Source organism: Scomber scombrus, chromosome 20, assembly GCF_963691925.1.
Source record: "Scomber scombrus chromosome 20, fScoSco1.1, whole genome shotgun sequence".
Taxonomy (NCBI): Eukaryota; Metazoa; Chordata; class Actinopteri; order Scombriformes; family Scombridae; genus Scomber; species Scomber scombrus.
This window is the reverse complement of record NC_084989.1, coordinates 16,246,144-16,267,730: the sequence shown is the minus strand read 5'-3', so window position 1 is coordinate 16,267,730 and position 21,587 is coordinate 16,246,144. Positions and strand designations below refer to the sequence as shown.

General features: G+C 38.3%; 2 protein-coding genes across 2 annotated transcripts in view; both read left to right on the top strand.

Annotated features, from left to right (window-relative positions):
* The window catches only part of esyt2b (extended synaptotagmin-like protein 2b), a 29,919-nt gene extending 22,753 nt beyond the window's left edge, over positions 1-7,166 (top strand). Inside the window, exons 15-23 of the mRNA XM_062441541.1 lie at positions 862-936; positions 1,984-2,070; positions 2,185-2,334; positions 4,739-5,091; positions 5,429-5,527; positions 5,805-5,936; positions 6,724-6,829; positions 6,938-6,987; positions 7,097-7,166. Of these exons, the coding sequence (XP_062297525.1) occupies positions 862-936; positions 1,984-2,070; positions 2,185-2,334; positions 4,739-5,091; positions 5,429-5,527; positions 5,805-5,936; positions 6,724-6,829; positions 6,938-6,987; positions 7,097-7,166 (1,122 nt within the window). The remainder of the gene's footprint in view (positions 1-861; positions 937-1,983; positions 2,071-2,184; positions 2,335-4,738; positions 5,092-5,428; positions 5,528-5,804; positions 5,937-6,723; positions 6,830-6,937; positions 6,988-7,096) is intronic.
* Positions 7,167-9,542: 2,376 nt separating this feature from the next.
* On the top strand, positions 9,543-19,794 carry ncapg2 (non-SMC condensin II complex, subunit G2). The gene is made up of 27 exons (XM_062441684.1): positions 9,543-9,598; positions 9,765-9,886; positions 10,799-10,990; positions 11,114-11,228; positions 11,322-11,479; positions 11,653-11,787; positions 11,913-12,007; positions 12,085-12,241; positions 12,330-12,422; positions 12,517-12,642; positions 12,800-12,979; positions 13,203-13,355; positions 13,639-13,861; positions 13,988-14,085; positions 14,275-14,445; positions 14,548-14,618; positions 14,738-14,891; positions 15,006-15,179; positions 16,169-16,285; positions 16,844-16,993; positions 18,010-18,109; positions 18,431-18,636; positions 18,769-18,903; positions 19,060-19,163; positions 19,302-19,402; positions 19,501-19,600; positions 19,718-19,794. The coding sequence occupies exons 2-27, from the start codon at positions 9,809-9,811 to the stop codon at positions 19,767-19,769; spliced, it is 3,438 nt and encodes a 1,145-aa protein (XP_062297668.1). The 5' UTR covers positions 9,543-9,598; positions 9,765-9,808; the 3' UTR covers positions 19,770-19,794.
* Positions 19,795-21,587: the final 1,793 nt, after the last annotated feature.

Sequence of the window (21,587 nt, the reverse complement as noted above, 5' to 3'; positions counted from 1 at the left end):
GCCACATATTGCCTCTGTGTAACCTGATCAGGAAGCTTAACATGACTAACTTATGATCAGAATCTCAGGACAAGGAACTTAGAAAATTATCAAAAAACACAAAATTCTACAATACCCACCCATGCCTTGCGGCCACCCCAGGTGCAGATGTGAAATTAAATCAAGTTAGTTTTATTTAAATAGCTCACGATCACAGATTAGTTTCAGAGGACTTGACACTCTCCATTCACTGATTTTAGATAAGAAAAAATGTATATACTTTATATAAATGTAATTAATATATGGATGAAAAAATCGATTATTAATTTAAATATATATTATGAAGAAAAGAAATAACAAACATATTATTCATATGAAAACTGGGGTTTATTCTGTCAAGCAACTTCTCAGATCAAGTCATAGCTTATTAACATGTGAGATTATGTTTATCAGTCTGCATGCACAATGTGCAGTTTAATACTGTTGAGAAACACAGTAGCTGTTAAATTTAAGCACCATCCTCGAGAGAAAAGATGGGTTAACGATTAAGCCCTCAGCTTGTAGATACAGAGTGTAGGGTATTATTATTCTGTAAGGAATACTGAATAATACTAGCTGTCACAATCCAGCATGCTAAAATTAGAGTGCAGAGGAGACAAAGCTTGGCAGTCTCCTTGGTAGCCTCTCTGCCTGCAGCCCTGCTTGTCAAAACGTATCTTCCCTTCTGAACTACAGACTTTCTCACCATTGTGTGCCGAATACAGACTCTCAAGTAACTAATTATTCAAATTTGGGTGTAATTACTGTGTGTTGACATTTGTGCATTGTGTGTAACAAAGTCCAGAGAATTATCTATCGCCCTTCTCCCTGTTTCTTTAATAGTCTGCAAAGAAGAGCAGCAGTGAGCCCAGTCCTTATGTCCAATTGACAGTTGGACACAAAACACTTGAGAGTAAGGTGAGTCATAAGTATCCACTAGTGGGTGTATGTTGGCTGATTTTGTCCTGGCCTTATTTTCCTAAAATTATGCATCAATTTGTGATTTAAGATTTAATTCTGTAAATGAAGAAAAATATTACCTTTTGCAAAAGTGACCGGCAGAAACCTACAACCCAAAGACATTAGCAGACAATTGGGATGTTCCCTGATAGGCCGGCACTGCAGCCATCTTCAATTCTTGCTTTATGTCTTCAGTCTGGTCTTACTTAAGACTTAAGAGAAACAGTATATGTTCAGGCCCAAGTCCTGTGTCCTTGCATCATTTTGTTTAATTATGCTCCATCATTGCTTAGGTAGCTGGAGTCCTTATTTAAATACAGCAAATGAAATCTTGGATAAAACACTAGCGTAGTGTTCTGTCATAGAGCAGAGCAGATGGTCACACTGAGCCTGATAGCATCCTGCTACACATCACAAACGCCAGAGACTCTGAGCATCAACCCACATTAGCTTTCCTGCCAACGTCTCCTTCTTATCTAACTTACAAGCATGAACACGTGTCCTGTCCTGTATCTGAGCTTGTTGAATGAGCCACCAGACAAACATTCACAGAGGAAAAGTGCACCGCTAATGTCATTTAGCAGGCTAGATAGCCAAATAGTCGCTCAGTTGCAGCACATTAAACATACCATATGTTAACATACCTGAAAATGTGACTTCGGACCCGTTAGATGCTAGTTTGGTCAGCTAATGTCAATTAAACAAACCTCTGATAGAAAGGAGCATTTCTGATATTTGCTAAGAAGGTGTAAATAGCCATCTTGTGCAATATTAAATATATACTGTCTGTCTGAAGTGATAAACACATCAAGACATATGCTAATCTTGAATTAATAGTATTATTGTCCATAGTAGTTGTATTTTATTGATGATGTTAGGATTCTAAGCTGAAAAAGAAAACGACACCAATGTACAGATTTCTCCAGGAGAAGAATGTGTTAATTAACTACTTTCAAGTGTTTTTTAATTACCAACTGACAAACGACTACCTGTCTACTCATAAAGATCCGATACAAGACCAAGGAGCCAATGTGGGAAGATTCTTTCTCATTCCTTGTTCACAATCCCAGGAGGCAGGAGCTGGAGGTGGAGGTAACGACCTATTAAAGATTTCCCCTCATAACATCTATTTTTTATACGTTTATGCACTAAATGGTGCAAGTAGCTGACATGTCCTAAAAGCAGACCTTCTTTCTCCATACACAGGTGAAAGATGACAAGCGGAAATGCACCCTGGGTAATCTGATGGTGCCTTTGAGCAGCCTGTTGGCGGAGGAGGACATGACGCTGACTCAGTGCTTTCCTCTCAAGAACTCCGGACCCAGCTCCACCATCAAACTTAAGATGGCCCTGAGGGTAAAATGGACTACATCATTTCTCACTGGTCCTGTATGCTATTAGTTATATAACGGTTATTCATTTCACGCTTAGAAACAGGAATAGATGTTGAAAACCTGCTGATTCAAACAGAAAAGCTGTTTATTGAACGATATGGTGCATCTGAATTGATCTTGTATAGCAAAGAAAGTATTGCAATGTCAGCAATTAACAAAAAATGTATGATAACTGTAACATTTAATTTAAATGTTAACGTTTGCTAAGCCCCAACCCTGTTAGTTATTGCTGCTATTTACATGTGCACTTACATCCTGGAAATGATTAGATTTTTGGAGTATCCTGGTTATGTTTTGCACATAAAAACACCTCATCCCAGTTTTGAAGACCTTGAGGCTTTCTGGAGTACTCCAGTAGAAACCAGGATATTGTTGCACGTAAACACCTTTTCAGCGGACACATTTTAAAAAATGAAAATCTTATAAAAGGGGTTTGAAATATGCCCTTGATGGTTACATCCATTATATTTTGTTAAAAGACTGAGACTAAACATGCACGTCCTTGGCAAAAAGTCTGATTCTTCAACAGCTGATAAATTCCATGTAGACATGGAAATAAATGAATAAAGAAAGAAAGAAAGAAAGAAAGAAAGAAAGAAAGAAAGAGTTAGCTCCCATACATCTTCATGTATCCAGTGTGTTTTCACTTTTAATATGGAGAAAAGGCAATAATTTTACAGATTTTAAAGGTGCATTGTGTACAATTTAGTGATGTCTTGTGGGACAGACTTGGCAGGAATGGAATATAATATTCATGAATGTTTAATGAATGTTTTAATAAGTCTGAAATCTCCTGATAATAAGAATTGTTGTTTTACTAACACTATTTAGCTTTTGACTGTATAAAACATCTCTTTGTGACCATCTCGTTTGAACAACGCATTTCAGTGCTACAAATTTATTTTGACAAAGATAATAGTTTACCTACTAACTAATAGCCAGTATTTTATGAAGCTTTAGAGCAGACACAGAACAATGAACATACATGACAACAATAGTAGGTATAAGCAAATCACATATACCATACAGAATGACATAAGAGAAGAAAAAGAAAAAAACCCCAACAAAAACAAAAGTATTGCAACATTATATTGGACCTTACATGGACAGTTCTTAGAAAGTTCACAGTTTAGAAATTACACATGAATCAGGGAATATACAGCTAAGGCAATGAAACTAACAATAGCAAAGGACAACAAGCTAACACTAATTTATTTTGAATTACTTGTGTGTTATAGTGAGGGGCTGCATGTAGTAGGTAGAGTTAAATATGAATAAAAACATACTGTACTAGAAAGGATCATTAAGAACACTTATTGTTAAAATGGAAGACAGAAGCTGCTTACATTACCGTATCACACATGGTGGAAATACTACACAGTGAATCTGCTAATAGGGAACATAACCTGTATTTAATGATGTGTAACACTCAGTAACTACGTTGTTGTAAACAGACAAACATGTTTAAAGGTTGAGCAGATTAACACATTGTTTAAACTATTTCTTACACCTTTTACACAATGCTTTTGGTTGTAGACATGCAATAAAAAATATATTTCCTCTGCCCCATGCTCCATGCTCCATCATGTGGAGAAATCCGCAGCAGGCTCCTATCTACTGTGCCTGGTTACAGTTGCTAAGATATGATTAGACAATCGATTTTCGGGGGAAGGGTTTAGAGAACAACCAAGTGGGCTGTATTTTTGTATTTTTGGGAAGTTAAAATGTATATTTTTTAACACTAATTTATGTGGTATGCTAATAGTGACATTTATTTTCATACCATGATCATTTCAACTACTCTAAAATCAATAAACTAAAAAAAAAAAAGAGTACACCAGAGCAAGTAAATTGCATTGCTCCTAACGACTCTGAAACAAATTGCATCATTGTTATTGAATCAAACCTTATCCAATAACAAAACGTGTGCAGCTGTATCAAAATATTGACCTGTTCTGAAATCGTTTTTAAATTTGATCACAAACAACCTATCAAGATTCATCATGGATATTCAAAGAGGGGAAAGGTTACACAGGCTCATATCAGAGTGGGGATCTTTGTAAAAAGATAGATAGCACCATAAAGACAAATTTGATCAAGGTGACATAAAACACCACAATGTTTCTTTCAAATGAGCAAGTTTAAGACCGCTTTACAAGAAAGGATTAGTTAGTTTGAATATAAAGTTTTTATAACAAATCAAAGGTTGTGTATTTCACAAACAAACTAAACAAATCCCCTTTTTTTTAAAACACCTAATTTTTCATTTGCACAACTAGGTGAAGAAGGTATTTTGCTTTAATAAAGCACAATAACTTGAGCTGTCATTTATTATCCAGTAACGTCCCTCTCCTGTCTTGCTGTAGATCCTGTCCCTGGAGAAGCAGGGATCCTCAGACCAGCCCTCCTCCGTCCGGGTCAGGAAGTCCAGTGTGCCGCAGTCAGCCACTGCCCCCTCCCTGAGAGCGTCGATATCAGAATCCCCGCTGCCTTCGCCCACACCCCCGCCACCTATAGACGCCTCCACTCTCACCCTCCAACAAAGAGACGGCGAGCCGTACTCGGCCAGCCCTCTCCGCAGTATCTCCAACCTGAGCTCCTGCATCACCAGCTCCCAGAAACACCTGTCTCATAAGGAGTCCACACCCAGCCTGGCCTCGGATATCTCCTTGCCCTTCGCCACCTTGGAGCTTCAGCAGAGGCTACGACAGCTGCAGAAGTAAGTGGCAGATATATGATTATTTTTATATTTGCTTCCCACCTACTCTTCCTGTCTCAGTTGATGTATTGCTCACCATTTCTTAATTACTTCCCCTACTTCTGAGTTTCCTTTCCTCTCATTTCAGGGACCTTATTGTTTCTTCCTCCATTTAAATTCTGCTCTTGCATCTGATACATTTGCATCTTTAATTTCGACTATTTATCTCAATAAATATTTTATCAGTCTGCCTGTCAAGCCGTGTCCATCTATCCTCCTCTCATCGACATACATGTGCGGTATAACTTCTGCCGCAGCCTCTAAGAAGTGACACTGACTGACTCTGGCTTGTTTATAGTGGCTCGGCCCCCAGCCAATACCCCCTGGGCGAGGTCCAGCTGACTGTTCGACACAGCTCGCAGAGAAACAAACTCATTGTGGTGGTGCACGCCTGCCGGTGAGATACACAGCTGCCATCATCCACTGCATTTTAATGTTTTTTTTGCTGTGAAAGATACATTAGAAAAAGTCTTGTTCCACACACATTTGTCTATGTTTTTTTTTTTTTTTGGCTCAAGTCTCTGTCATTAATTGTAATTTGTGGCCAGAGATTCTTTAGTATGCAGATCCTCTTGCTTCCTGTGAAACAGTTCAAAGTGAATAGGCACCAGTAACATAAGCAACATGTGCCTGGCAACATGTGAGTGAAACTATTTTGTCCTGTGTGTCCTCAGTAACTTGATAGCCTTCACCAAAGATGGCTCAGATCCCTTCATCCGTCTCTATTTGCTGCCTGACAAGAGTCGGACGGGGAGAAGGAAGACCGGCACAATAAAACGGACCCTGAATCCTGTTTATGATCAAACGTTAGTGCAGATATTATTAGTATCTGATGCTTGAAATGCCAGTCAGTGTCATGTTTATAATCTACTATGGTTTATAGGTGCTTAATGTGCCAACCTTTAATTTAACCTAATTGTTATATCATTATCATAGTAATGTGATAGCTGACTCTTTTAGCAGTCCTTTGGAGTTATTTGTATGGCTAGTTTTCATTATTCCCTGGGTTTTCTTGGATCAATCTGGAGCCAAATTAAGGTAGAATGATGTCTCATGTTTTAAAAGTTAGTAAGGGCGTGTGCATAAATGAACATTGACAGGTTTTTCTTGCTGTATCATTTCTCCTGTTCATACTGATTATTAGAAAACATAATCTGCTGTCCTCGTTTTGAGCAAAAATGTATTTAAAAGTTTATGTGAAGGTAGTGACTTCATTTGTCTGAGTTTGTCAAATAAAATCTTCCACAGTTTTTCTGTTCAGTTACAGTGAAAGGATTGAACAAAATGAGGGAATTTAGCACTTAAAAGACTGTAATGGTGAAAGATGTCTACTCATTTGGAAGGCTGAAGCTTCATATTAGCTCCAGATAAACTTTGAAATACATTTTACAGAAGGAAAGCTGATTTTGTTCTCTATCACTTAAATTGAAAGTGTATCATGAGGGGATCTTCTAATGGATAGTATGAACAGGAGGAATGATAATGGCAAGAAAAACGTGTGCCAATGTTTAGAATTGTTGAGAATTTGAATTTGACTAATTCTTCCATCGTAGATCTGAATCATAAAATGTGTTTTCATGTGTGTGTTTGTAGGTTTGAATTTAGTGTATCTATGGTGGAGCTCCACAGGAGAACTCTGGATGTAGCAGTGAAGAATGGAGGGAGCATCCTGTCCAAACACAAAGGGCTCTTGGGAAAGGTAACTGTTTTGTTTCTGGCTGAGTATTTTCCAATGTCAACTCCAGTCTCAAGTACTCTATCGATTTAAAGACTGAAGTTCCTCTTTGCTTTTTGTTCAAAATTGCAGGTGCTGGTAGATTTAAGTGGAGATGATATATCAAAAGGATGGACACAATGGTAAACCTGCAATTCCTCTTTGCTCTTTGCGTTGTTTAATGATTTCTGGAGAGGGGGGACGCCACGTTTTAGTGCTTAAATATACATATTTTGTCATTTTCTCTTACAGGTATGATCTGAGTGAAGATGGTTTGTCGTCTCAGTGCATGAGAAGTATTCAAGACCCCCTCCTCACATAGTGACACCACCTCTGCTGTAATATAGTGATCTTGTTAATCTGAGGGCACATCATTCTGTTGTATTCATGTACATTTGTCATATAGTTTACAGCAGTAATTTCAGCATGTTTTTTCAAACATTTCCTTTCATTTCATTAATGATCATGATCATGATTGGAAGATATTGTAACATATTGTAATTGTAATAAAACACACCAACTGCCTTGTCTCTGTTTTCAGTGTTTTATGTAAATATCAAGTTGGTAGTTACACTAATTTGCAGGGGTTTTCATGGTATTATGTTTCCTTAAAGGAACTTATATTGATATTCTGTCAGAACTGTTATTGCTTTCTGTCAAGTTTGTTAAAATGTGACAGATTCTGTTTTGTCATCTGAGAAAAATTTTACCAAAGGGGCAGATAAAATCACAAGAGTAGACTTAAGTAGCAGTTTTGACTTTGATATTTATGTTGTCATGCGGTGTTATTTGACTGTTTACCTCTTATTGTTCCTTATGCTCAGTTACAAACATGGAATGCACATATGCAAAGAATAAAATGATTGCTCTGTATATTTTAGGAGGACTTTGTGCAATATTGGTTGTTCTGAACATTGGCTCAGATACTGAAGACCTTGGACACATTTTAGGGCTATGAATAAGTGCTGTGTAACATGAACAATGTAAAGGATAATTGAATAAGGGTTCAAACTAAATGTGAGTTGAAAAAGTTGAATAATGTGAACTGACACAAGAATTATTGCATTTTATGAGCAGGGGCTCTCAGAATGTGTTGTTAAGAGGACACAGCTTGTACATGTTTTCCCAAGCAGTTATAACTGTTGGAGCTTTTAAGTACTTTTCTTGTTATCTATCCTGTGCCTTAAAAAAACTCACTATGTAATTTTGCCTTCATAATGTTATAATTTTGAATGACAAGATGCCTCTTCTTGGCTTTTGATGAATAAATGGTTTCTCTTGTGAAAATTGTCTGGCTTGTTTTTAAAATGAGTCGCTGTGTCCAGTAACAAAGGATGAACTGATAGTTTATAATTTATAAGTCTGTCTTAATTAAGGTGTTCATACTCACTAAAAAGACTAACGTTGTAAGATACCTTTGACTCATGTGGATGACTGAAGCTTCACATTAGCTTCAGATAAACCTTTAAATACATTTTTGCTCAGCAGCACTGTGGATTTTAGTCCCCATTGCCTACATAAGTTAAATAAGAAGGGATCTTCTAATGGCCAGTATGAACAGGAGGAATGATTATCGCAAGAAAAAACTATTTCAATGTTGATTTGGGCATGTGACTGTTGTTTTAAGAGAGTATTGAAAAAGTGTTAATCTATTCTTTGGATAACTTTGGACGAAATATTATAATATGATATGTGCATACGTAGATGGTTGTGTGTAGTAGATAACAATCCTCCTATTTGACCTTGCAATATGATTTCCCTGAAGTATTTAAGTGATAAGAGAGATTTCCTAATGAAATCACGTGTGCAACTAACCAATGTTGGGGAGTTTAATTACAAAATAATTATAACTATAGCTAATCCTTTACAGTTACTGAGAAAAAAAATGTGGAATTAAATTACAGTTACTTATGAAAATATTGATTATTACAAAGGGGGTTGAATCTGAAGTCAGACCTTTAAGATTTTTCTCAGGAGGGTTTTTTCCTCGTTTTTTCCTTGTTTTTAGATATTTAACATTTTACAGGATACATATATGTTTTTAATTCTCTGAAATCAATTTTCTTTTTTTTCTTTTTTTTTTTTGATATTTTGTAAATAAATCCTGACTTGGTCTTATTTGGTACACAGATGGGCTTAAATGGTGTCACAGTACCAATTAAGTCCCTGTCAGACTTTTGACTTAAAAAAATATTTTTTCTTATTCTTCTTATTATACATATTTTGAACTAATGAATATATTTTCAAATGAGGTGATGAATCTTGATTTATAGGAATGATCTCCCTTATCAATCATGTCAGTATCCTTGAAAAACACATGAACTTTTGAGATTTTGGTGGGCTTAATGTGTACACTTACCTCAGCAGTTGAAAACATTCATTAGAAAACTAGAAAAATAATCAAAAAGTAATAAAATGTAATAAGTTACAGTATTTCGATTAAGTAATTGAAGCAGTTACATTACTTATCACATATTTTAAATAAGGTAATTAGTCATCTATAACCTATTACATTTCCAAAGTAACCTTCCCAACCATGGATACAACCACGGTGTTGAGATTCCACAGAGGCTACACACTACGCTGTAGTTTGTCGCCATCAAGTGGCAGAAGATGAAAACTACAAATATACGTAGGCGTCCAAGTTGACGCACTACGTCATGACGCAGCCTATCCAAATTTGCGCGGGTTTACTGTTGTTATGGCACCGCTGTCACTCGGCTCCTACTAGTTCGCGAAATTATATATAAAAAGGTAACAACGGGAGCATTTTTTGCACATTTTCATATTTTTAATGATTACAAGGCTTTGTACTACTCGAACCAACCGACAGAGGTGGATTAATGTTTATTAATAACACTTTTAACACATGCATTTTTTGTCAGCTACACTAACACTAAACTAAACTTAACAATTGCAGGTTTTTCTGGAAATCTTCACATCGCCTCTGAAAAAACTGAAAACATGTCAAAGCGTGAGGCGTTTTTAAATGCCGCCTGTAAAGAAAATGTGGAGGACTTCCTCCGTTTTATCCAGCTTCATGTAAGTAACTTCTCACAAAGTAAACCTAACACCTAACTTTATCAGGAAACATCTCACACCCTTCAGAAATAAAGATGCAGGATTCATCTAATGTTTTTCATATGTCATTTATACCTTTTGAATATATTGTGGCTCTAAATAATAATAATGATGTCTGAATGTTACATATTGTCAAAGTTACTGCAGTAAATGTTGTCTCAAAAATGTGCATTTGTCACACAGCTGTAGGTAAAGTAGTTAAAATAACCAACATCTGGCAACGGTTGCTTTTATAATGTATCTATTTTATATTTATTTATTATTTCGCATTAGCATTAATCTGACTTTTCAGTATTTGGTTGAGTAAGTTTATAAATACAAACACTAATGCAACCATATCACAAAGTTATCGTTTGATTTACTTACTCTGGCATGAAAATAAAGCATTTAATTAATTAATTATGTAAGGCTGCAACTAACGATTGCTCTCATTAATATATATGTGGATTATTTTCTTGATTGATTGTTTGAACTATAAAACATCAAAAAATAGTACAAAAAAAGGACATAGTTTCCCAAACCCTAAGATACAACCTAAAATATATTTCTTTCTGACCAATAATTCACAACCAAAACGTACTTAGTCAGTTTACTATCATAAATAACTAAAGAAGCGAAAAATATTCTTATATAATAAGCTGGAACCAGAAAATTAATCCACACAATTAATCCATTATTGAAATAGTTGTTGATTTATTTTCTGTCCATCGACTAATCGTTGCAGCTCTAGAAATACAGAGAGACAAGCAAAATTGTGCATTTGTTAGGTACTTTATTTAATAACTAGTTATCACAAGTGAATTTGTAGCTTTCAGAAGTGCTCTGTGTGCAGTCTGTCTCAAATTCACTCCTGTCTCCTATGTTGCTGAGCAGAAGGACAAAACTGAGCCTTTCGATGTGGAGGAGGTGGTGCAGGAGATGCCCAGGAACCAGAGAGGGGCTCTGTGGGAGAAACTAGCCTTACTCCTTCAGGACGTCCTGCTGGAGTTACCTCCTGATCGCTGGGAGCAGGGAGCGGAGGAGGGCAGGGAGGAGGGCATGGAAGTAGAGTCAAATGCAGACCCTGTGAGTTGACCAGTAGTCATATTTAGACTATGTACATGGAAAAAAAACCAAGTGCTTTCAAATTTGTGTTTGTTGTTGTGCTATAGGATATTATTATTCTAAACATACTTACTTTTCCTTCAGAAACATGTCATGGCTGTTGTGGACGGCGTGACACTAGTGGCTATAGTGTCTATAAAGGTCCTAGAAGATGGTGACACCTACAAAGCTCTTCTGGAAATTGCCAATCAGCTTCATGGTGAGTGTACTTGCCAATTTTTTTTCTCTCTGTTAAATTAATGTCAGTTTTAAAATGACTGATGTCTGATTTCTTGTTGCATCTTTCCCTCAGACGTTCTGGCGTCGCTGCCTGTCTCAGAGGCTCCTCTGCACATCCATATTCATGCACTCTTTGAATCCTGGTGGAAAAAAGGACTGCAGGAGAGAGAAAAGTTTGGTCGCTCTGCTTTTCTCATCTCTCTGCAGAAGAGCTTCATTTTGAAGAAACCAGTCAGTATATGAACTCAGTTATATGTCAAATCAATCAATACTGTGACGCTTACTGTGGCTATATGGTTATATTTTCATTGTTAAGCTCTGTTTTTAATTCTAGTAGTTTTGTTGAATTATTTATATAATTGTAACACATTCTCATCGTGTCTCTCTGTTGTATATGTTGTCAGGGTGCTGAGATTCAAAGAGTTTGGAATCTCCATGATGTGCTTTTGAGTCTGGACTACACATCAGAGGACAACAAGCAGATAATCGACTTGTTGCTTCAATGCTTTCACCGTCCTACTTACTTTAGAAGCGACGATGTGAGTAGAGTGATATCCAGAAGCTGTGTGTGTGTGTTTGCATAAGTCACTGTGTGGTTTTTTTGCACTTATTGTTTTTTCTTTGTCTTCAAGCTGTCAGCTTCATAATGTGTATATTGTTGCAGGGAAAGCGATTCCTGGTGTTTCTTTTCAGCTGGAATGTCAACTTCATCTGGGTTATTCATGGCACCATCAAAAATCAGCTGGAGTTCACCAGCAAGTAAGCCTTTTTCACTCTAATGAACATTAGTCACTTTTATTTTTCATATTACTGACTGTTAATTTGTTTCGTTACAGGACCATGACAGCTAATATTACGGAGGTGTACTTCAGAGCATGGAAGAAGGCGAGCGGGGAATTCTTGGAGACGATTGAGAGCTCATGTATACAGGATTTTATGCAGAATGCAATCTTGCTCCAAAGAGCATCTCCTGTCCACACCAAAGTCAGACAGGTAGACTTATTATGACTTATGTGGCTTCAGCTGCTCAGAGTTTCTACAGTGTATGTTTATTCTCTGATCTCCTTATGTTCATTTGCAGATTGTGAGCTATTTCCACACAAGGAAGGGCTGCAATCAAGTGGACAAGATGCTCTATAACCTCTACAAGCCCATTCTTTGGAAAGCTCTGAGTGTATGCATACGGATTTATTTTTGAATGTCATACTTAATTTGTATTTAGGTACTTTCTCTATATTGTCTAATGTTTTCCCGCTTGGTTTCCCCAGGCTCCTAACTTTGAGGTTCGTGCCAATGCCACTTTGCTTTTCACTGAGGCCTTCCCCATCCATGACCCGGAGCAAAACATTCAGCATATAGATGAGACCATTCAAATGCAGCTCGACAAAGCAATGGTGAGAACTGTTAACATTTTTTCAATCAGTTTTTGTTTTGCTTTTGATAAATTGATTGGCAACAATAATCTAAAATCATCTGTTATGTTGTTATCTATGTGCTTAATAATGGTCCAAATATGGGCCACACTAACAACCACCTGTCTGTCATCATCAGGCCCTTCTGGATGACCCTCACCCCACTGTGCGCTCCAATGCTATCCTTGGGGTCTGTAAGATCATGGCCAAGTGCTGGGAACTCCTCCCTCCAATAGTCATCACAGACTTCATGAAGAAGGTAATGATGGAGTTAGCGTTTGACTCCAGCTCCCCGGATGTCCGTTGCTCAGTCTTCAAGGTGAGCATAGCAGTTTCTCTCTTTTTCCTGGCAAGCTATGCTATCCAGGATGCATTGTGAGCTGCAAGTATGTTTTTAAAAAACTGGCAGTATGATATAGGAATTAAAATAATCACATTCTTGTCCAAAGATTTTGTGCTGCCAAATGGAATCAGGTTCTTGTCACTGCAGAGTGAATAAGCATTAATAAGATGACTTGGAGTTTGTATAATGTTTTCCTCAGTGTCTGAACATCGTCCTGGACAACGCTCTCAGCTATCCACTATTGGAAAAACTCCTACCTTCCGTGAAGAACAGCCTTCATGACACCTCAGAGAAAGTCCGCACAGCTTTCCTTGATATGCTTATTAAAGTGAAAGCAGTTCGTGCTGCCAAGGTACGTGTAGGTTTTTTTTTTTTCATGTTATCCATTTGTTAAAAAGTCAACAGGCTAGTGCTGATTTTATATGTGTGTTATCGAAATGTTTTCTTGAATATAAGAAATAAAATTCAGCAGATTACTGTGCAAATTATTCAGTGACATGCAGTATTTACAAGTTAAGACGCATTTTAGTTTCTGGTACAAATCCAGGTGTAATTTGACCAAATGACACAGACACAAACCAGATACAAGACATGATTTTTCTCCTCATCCTCCCTCCTTGTGAACCACTCCCCAGTTTTGGGACATTTGCAACATGGACCACCTGCTGGCTCGCCTGGCTATTGACTCCCAGTCAGTCTCCAAGCGAATTGTCAATCTGCTCTTCAAGTCCTTCCTCCCTGTCAACGAGTCAGAGAAAGAGTGGTGCTGTAGGTGCATCACCCTCATTCAGATGAACCCCATGGCTGCCAGAAAGTTCTACCAGTTTGCCAATAAACACACAGCCCCCACTAACATCAGTAAGTGCTCTGTAATCCTCATTAAAAATTAGCCAGGAATTAGTAGAAATGCACAGATGTTAACTACTCTAAATGTAATGTCCATATGTAATTTAAAAACTAAGTCATGTTTTTCTCATCTTCCAGTAAAGCTGATGTTGGCCATTCGGCGCGTTCTGAACAACTGCATCCAGAGTGACTGCGATGTGTCCGATCTTAATGAAAGCAACAAGGAGAACAGCGCTGTAAGAGAAAAACTATTTAACATGCATATCAAAAACAACCATAGTTATTTATTTGTTAATCTAAGCCTCTCTTGTTTCTCAATCTAATAAGATATGAAAGTATGTTGACAGTTAAGTGAAGTAAGTTCATTTTATGTACAGTTTCTGTCTGAGTTTTTGGAGATCCATTGTGGACTTTGATCTCTGCAGGCTGAAAATGTTCTGTTGGGAAAAGACATGGCCGTCGTGTCGAGTCTACTGGAGATCGTGGTCATCCTGTGGAGAAGTGTCGAGAAGGCCTTGAAAAACAACGAGGAGGCCCAGAAGTACACGTTTGCCAAGTTTGGCAATGTAATGTCCAAATATTTCAGCACCTTTCAGGTACATCAACCTCCATATGATGTGGTGTTTTTTACTGTGATTCTTTCATGAGATGGTTTTGTCCATTTTTAACTGTAAGACCTTGTTGATTTGTTTTGGTAGGTTGAGCGATGCACCGTCGCACTCATACAGCTGGCCTCATTTATGCCTCCAAGTGCAGTTCTAACATTCAGGTGAGCAATAATGCCTCATTTGTCTTACTCTTGCTGTTTGTGTCCATCTGTTTTGGTAAACTTTTACACCCATCCTGCTTTTCTCTGTTGCTGACTTTCTTGTCTAACCTGTTTCCCAGCTGTGGCGTCTTGTCCAGGCTGAGGAAGATGGAATCAGGAGCTCTGCCAACACAATACACCCAGCTGTTGGAGTGCATGTGCAGCTGGGGCCAGGCTGCTAACATCCTCGAGCTCATCACTGAGTGGCTCACTGAGGCCCTGCCCAAACAAGGGGTCAGTCTGTGCAACCAAAAATAAAAAAAACCCAACAAACTGGAGTTAGACTTGAGAGGTTGAAAATGTATCCAGTTGTTTCTCTTAGTAAATTCATCTTCCTGTCATCTTCAGGACAAGACGGACACCAGTCGAAAGGTGCGTATCCAGGAGACGACGGAGGCCAAACCAGACCTGGCACTGGCTTACTTGGATTATGTGTTAAGCCACACATCATTGCGGGAGAAAGTGCTGGCTCTCGGTCCGGGTCCACTGAAGCAGCTCCATACAGTTCTCGGAAACTGGAAGGTGTGTTGGATGTATATCATTTCAATATTGCTGAGTCATATTTTTATTGAAAAAATAGAGCAAGTTTACAACAGCTTACATTTTGTTCATATTTTGGAAGTTTCTCTTTTTCTTTTACACACAAAACAAAAAAGGAGATAAAGGAATAAGACTCAGTCCCAATTTAGGTAACCGTAGTTGCTGAAATATCGTACATATAATACAGCAGAATACTAAAGTAAGACGAAGGCAAAGACAGGCAAGCAGATCTGTGCTTTTTTTGTATGGAAAATATCAAATCGTTTTATACTTTATACAAAGGCGGGAGAGACTGTAAAAAGGAACCACAGTAAGTCACATTTCTGTGCATTCACATTGTAAAAGGAGAAGGGACAAACTGTTCAGGCAACGGTGGTATCAGTGTACTAGAACAGCCTGTTACACACAGAAGTTTTATGTCAGTCAGAGAAAGAGTCAAAAAATTAGATCATATTTAAGGGTCTAAATTTAAAGTAATTCCATCCATTACTTGGAAAGTCTTTGTAGCATTTGAAATAATCTTTAGAAGGGTTCACATTTTGAGGAGAACTTACTGACTGATCCTCTAATTTTGTATTTTATCTTCCACATCTTAGAGAACAACATGACCTCCTGCAACCTGCTTCTTGGTTGTCAATTTAATGTAATTCTTCAGTGGGCGAGCAGTGAATTAAAGGCAATAATACGTGATTGGTTGCAATTTGTGGGGCAGGTTTTCATTTAGAATGCCAGATAAAACTACCAGGAGGGCAACATAACAGATCAATGTCGAGGATGTCTGTATGTGATTTGAAAACATTCATCCAAAAGCTTTGAAGCAGAGACCTGAGTCAAAACAAACATGAAACACACACCAGTCTGTGTATCCCTGCTTGAATACATTTAGCATGAGTACATGCAGAAGATAGCCAGTATTTGAGATGAGCATGTTTCCCCAGACAGATATTTTTGTGTGATATTTGTCTCAACAGTCGGTGCTGTATATTCATCTCAACTCCACCTCAGAAGATCCTAAAAGTCCCAGTGTGGAGGTTGCACTGAAAGCCTTCATGTACCACGGCCGCCTCGGTGCACACCTGCAACATAATGTGAGTCCATCTGCATTTTTCTTTCATTGTTTCCTTTATCTTTCCCTCTTATTTCACTTTTTTAAAATGTATCCAGGGCATGCTGGTGTTTTCCATCAATGCTTAGCTTTGTATTGTAATTAATAAGGGTGGGAATCAGCAGATGCTCCATGATACGATATTATCACGATACAATATTATTGCGATTTTAAATATATTGCCATATTCTGTGATATATTGCAATTCATTATTGCATTTTGTCACCTGCAAATTATGTCCCCAAAGGAAAAAAAACTTCCATTTTAATTTGCAAATTTCTATGATACATGTATATCGATACAATATTGTCATGGAAAATATCGCAATACTATGCTGTATCGATTTTTTCCCCCACCACTAGTAATTAATAGTGTTCACATCTGTAATCTGTTGAGAGCAAAGACAGTCTTTATTTAGTTTTTGCTACACATATTTTCAAAACTAGTAACCCGAGTCCGGGTGGTATAATTTGTTTTGTGTGTCCAAATTTAAACATTTTTCCTTAAACTACAAAAAGAAAATTCTACTATTTGCTTCTAGTCGTCTGAAGGCCGTGACTACATGCTCTCTACGGAACATGTGGCAGCGTGGGTCGCTGAGAGGGTGCTGCCCTTCTTGGCAAAAAGTACTGACGGAGACGCCGAGGATTCGCAAGAGAAGACGCAACCACTGGCCGCGCAAATAGCTGAGGTGAACTCTCCTACTGATGACTTATGTAACACAGCCTACATCTCATGAGCTCATATCAACATTCTCTGATTGAGCCCATCGAGATGAGCGTTGGATGTATTATATGTACATTTTCAGCAATGACAGATCACATTAAGTGAGGTGAAAATGGCTGGCTGGATTTGCAGTAAACACCAGTGTCTCATTTGGGTAAATAGAGACAAATCTCTGTAGTCTCTCGTGATTTCAGCTCAAAATTGTATGTTTGCAGCTCTACCTGAAAGTGCATTTTATGTTTTGATCAAGTGCATGAATGTTTGATCATGATGCTCTCAGTGTTGAAGCCTGTTGATGCCAAACGTAATCGCAGGTGTCAGGCGAATTGTGCGGATAGATTATATTTGAGTGCATCTGGATTTTTCCAAAAATATTTCTGCTGTAAGATCATTTATGCATGTCGTAAAGTCGGTCCAAGCAAGATGATTTATCTGCAGGCAAATCTAGGCTTTTGGCAAATTAAATCACATCTCCTTTTTAATAAATTGCCTGTTCAGATCTGTGTCTTGTACTTGCAAAAGCTAATTTTCAGCTTGACACACCCTGTACCGAGGCTATCGATGAAAATACACAGTTCAGTTGTTATCCAGAACATTAAGTTTTGTGGAGCCTTTTTAGCCTCCCGCTTTCAGGACTTTCAGTTCTGCTCGGTAAATTTAGACTCCTCCATAGATTGTTCTGCTCATACTGCCACACTCAAATGGGCTTATTTCCCTATTTGTGCAATTACTCTCCAGCCTGTCACCACACGGCTGCTGCAAACAGATACTGGAAACACTCCCTGTGTTTGTGTCAGTACTCTCCTCATCAGCTTTTACGACATACCAGTTACTTTACACAAAAAAACGAAAAGATATCTATTTCCAATAAGACTGGGCATTACCACAATTTGTGCACTTTTGTTGATTTTAATGTGTCCTTTTTTTTTTCTTGGGTCTGAAATGTTCTCTCTGCAATGTGTTGGGGATGCATTTTATCAGAGCTTCCTGACTGTATGCAGAGATGTTTTGCTCGTGGGTTTGGGTGACGAGGCGTTCAAGGGTCAAATCCTCCACCTGTGCTCGCTCATCCTCCTTTCAGGTAAGTGTTTCAAACAGTGCTTTCAATCTAACAATTATTTTCTCGGTTAATTGTTTTGTCTGAAAATGTCAATAACATGAAAAATGGCTGTTTCAGTTTCCCACAACCCAAAGGTAACTTCTTTAAATGTATTTTTTCGATTATCAAAATAGTTTCTAATCAACTACATTTAAGGGAGAGGAAGTAATTTGAAATAGCTGTAAAAAAAAAAACAACACTTTTTAAATGAATTTTACAGAAACATGCAAAGTAGTCCTGTTGAATCATGTTGCTTTACTTGACCTGAGGCCTTTAGGTCATAGAACGTGTTTTCCTTTGCAGAGGCCGGCTATCTGTGTATTCCCACGCTCCTGCCGATTTTGAAGGAGGTGGCAGAGAGTTACACACCTGACGACGACAACAAACAGGCTGAGGAAGGCCAGGAGGATGCAACCACCGTCATTCTGGGTGTGGTGTCCAACATCTTCCAGAAGATTATAGAGCTCTTAGCTCGCCGACTGAGGAAGGAACCAGAGGAGGGGAAACTGGTATGCAGACATTTTTATTGATCTACATCAACTTTGCTTGTTTATAACTTTCCTTGATAATGGACTTTTAGTTTATATACGGCTGTTTTCTTACCCTTTTTTTGTTGTCCTGTGTTATCTTCCTCTACTTAGCTGTGTCAGTCAGCTATCCCCGGCCTGTCAGAATTCCTCCAAGTGGCACAAGCCTGGAAAGTATCCCCTCTCAGCGGGGTCTACTCTACACTTTTTGCCATCATTATCGTGGAGAAGAGACACATGATCCAGAAGGTGAGCTGAAAAAGTTATGAAAAAGACACAAGATTTGTCTTTTACCAGTATCCCGCCATGCCCTGGACATGCTAAGGGACTTGATTGATTACATTTTTGAGTAATTTTGACTAGTTAAGTAAATGATTAATGCTGCTGTGCTGTGGTTCTCTTAAGATTACCCATCCTGTAGAGGTGATCACCCCTGACTCGGTGGAGGAGATGCCTCCTTTGTCCAGTGTCCTGCTTTCTGTCATCCTCAAATCACCTTCTGTTACCAGGTAAATCCCTTTTTAATATGGGCCAAAGTCAAACTGGGTCAACTGAAGAAAGCTGCCATCTTTTGTACTCATTTTAAAATGGTTGGCTTATTCACTTCCTCGCCTATCCTCACCTTTTAATTAACATGTTTATTTTAGAGCTTTTTTGACAGAGGTCTGCTCATCTTTGAACTCCGAGGCCATCAGCAGTCTGACTGAACTGGCTGCCGTGCTGCACGTCTTGGCTGTTGTCAGACACAGTAAGTTTACAAGATGAGAATTTGAGTTAAAGCAGACCAGAAAAAAGACTAAGGAAGATTGCTGATAAAGACACATTAACGTTTTAATGTTTTTGTAGCGGGGCAGTCTAAAGCAGGCTTGAAGAGTGCAGCCATATCTGTCCAGCAGCACCTTCACAAACACGCCGTCAGATCTGTAGACAGCGAAGACATCCAGAGGTAGGCGGAGGGAAATGAGATGGTGGAGATAATCTGTAGATAAATAAACAGTGAATTGTAAAGCGGTGTTTGGTTTGTGAACTGTAACGACTTAATACTTTATCCTTTTCTCCACAGGGTTGTTTATGAATCCTCTGTGAAGACCTTGAATGAAATTTTGGATTTATAAGTTTTCTTCTTTTAGAAAAGAAAATAAAATGGGGCTAGGACATTTGTAGTTTTTGCTCTACATTACAATTTGCTCTACATTACAATTACACAATATATTTTTCATCTTCACTTTAAAAAAAAAAAAAGTGCTGATCTGCTACCATGTATTTCCAGACCGGCCCCACTCATCTGTGTTTATTTATTTCTTGATGACATCATTGCTGAAGCCTTATGTGACCAGCTTCTCGCAATTTTTTAAGCCCCTTCTTATGAAATGCATATATTTTTTCATGTTTCAGTATCTTTGTTTTTCTATCTGTTGATCTGTCAGCTGTGGCGTTGCGGTGAGCTAATAAGAATAAAACATACTGTATCAATCAACATGAACGTGAACGTTTATTTCCTATATGACACTTTTTCATCATTTTATGTCAGAATTAGGAGATTGTTGGTTATTTCACATGAGAGATTTCTGTATTTTAGTTGTTTTCTCTGTTTCCTCTCTGATGTGATGTACTTCTGAGCACCTATCAGGATTTAGCACATTTTTACTTAAAACTTTGATTGTCGTACACTGATGATAAATATTTCACAATTTGGAGACAAACTTAACATGTGACACCAAGCTTTCAGTGGCTTTTATTTAATTTATCTCCAAATGTTTAGATGGATTGCTATTCTTATTTTAACTTTTACTACAATTAGTCTTTTTTTTTTTGGTTTCTTTTTTGTGAAGGCATTGGCTTGGAGGCACTTGCACTCTAAAAATCAATTCAATAGTTTTAAAGGGGCAGTTATGAGTTTATTGAGACTTTATAATGATTTATGTATTTTTGTGGCTAATGGTATCAGTCATATATTTATTAAATGTCCTTTTGCTTCGATGTGTCGCTCATTAATCTAAATTTGGAAAAGTGTTTTTTTATCTTTTTGCTTTATCACTTTTCATGTTGTCTTTATTCAGTAGTTCTTTCTCATCCATCCATCCTTCCACCCATTCTTCCATCTGTCCATCTTTCTCTCCTTCCATCTACCATCCATTCATCCATCTATCAATTCTTTCACCCAGTCATCCATCCATCTATCCCTCCACCTATTCATTTTTGTCCATCCATCCATTCACCCATCTATCCATCCACCCATACATCCATCCATCCCTCCATCAGTGCCTCCTTCCCACCATCAATCTATCCCCACATCCATACATCCATTCACCCATGTTATCTCTCCATTCATCAAACCCTCCCTCCATCTATCTAGCCCTCCACCCATTCATTCATCCATTCATCATCTCTCCCTCCATCCACCCATTCACCCATCTATTCATCCTTTAACCCAGTCATCCATCCATCCCTCCATCAATGCCTCCCTTCCACCATCCATCTATCCCCACATCCATACATCCATTCACTCATGTTATCTCTCCATTCATCGAACCCTCCCTCCATCTATCTAGCCCTCCACCCGTTCATTCGTCCATCCATCATCTCTCCCTCCATCCACCCATTCACCCATCTATTCATCCTTTAACCCAGTCATCCATCCATCCATCTATCCCTCCACCCATTTATACATTTCTCCCTCCATCCATCCATTCACCCATCTATCCATCCTTTAACCCAGTCATCCATCCACCTAGCCCTCCACCCATTTATTCCTCTCCATCCACCCACCATCCATTCACGCATCTGTCCATCCTTCGACCCATACTTCTATCTCTCCCTCCCTCCATCCATCCCTCCATCAAAAGCGCTGTTGCATGCTGCGCGCGTCCCTCCTCACCATGTGTGTGTTTGACGTCAGAAACTTAGGAGGGGCTCCTCGGTGAAGCTGGTCG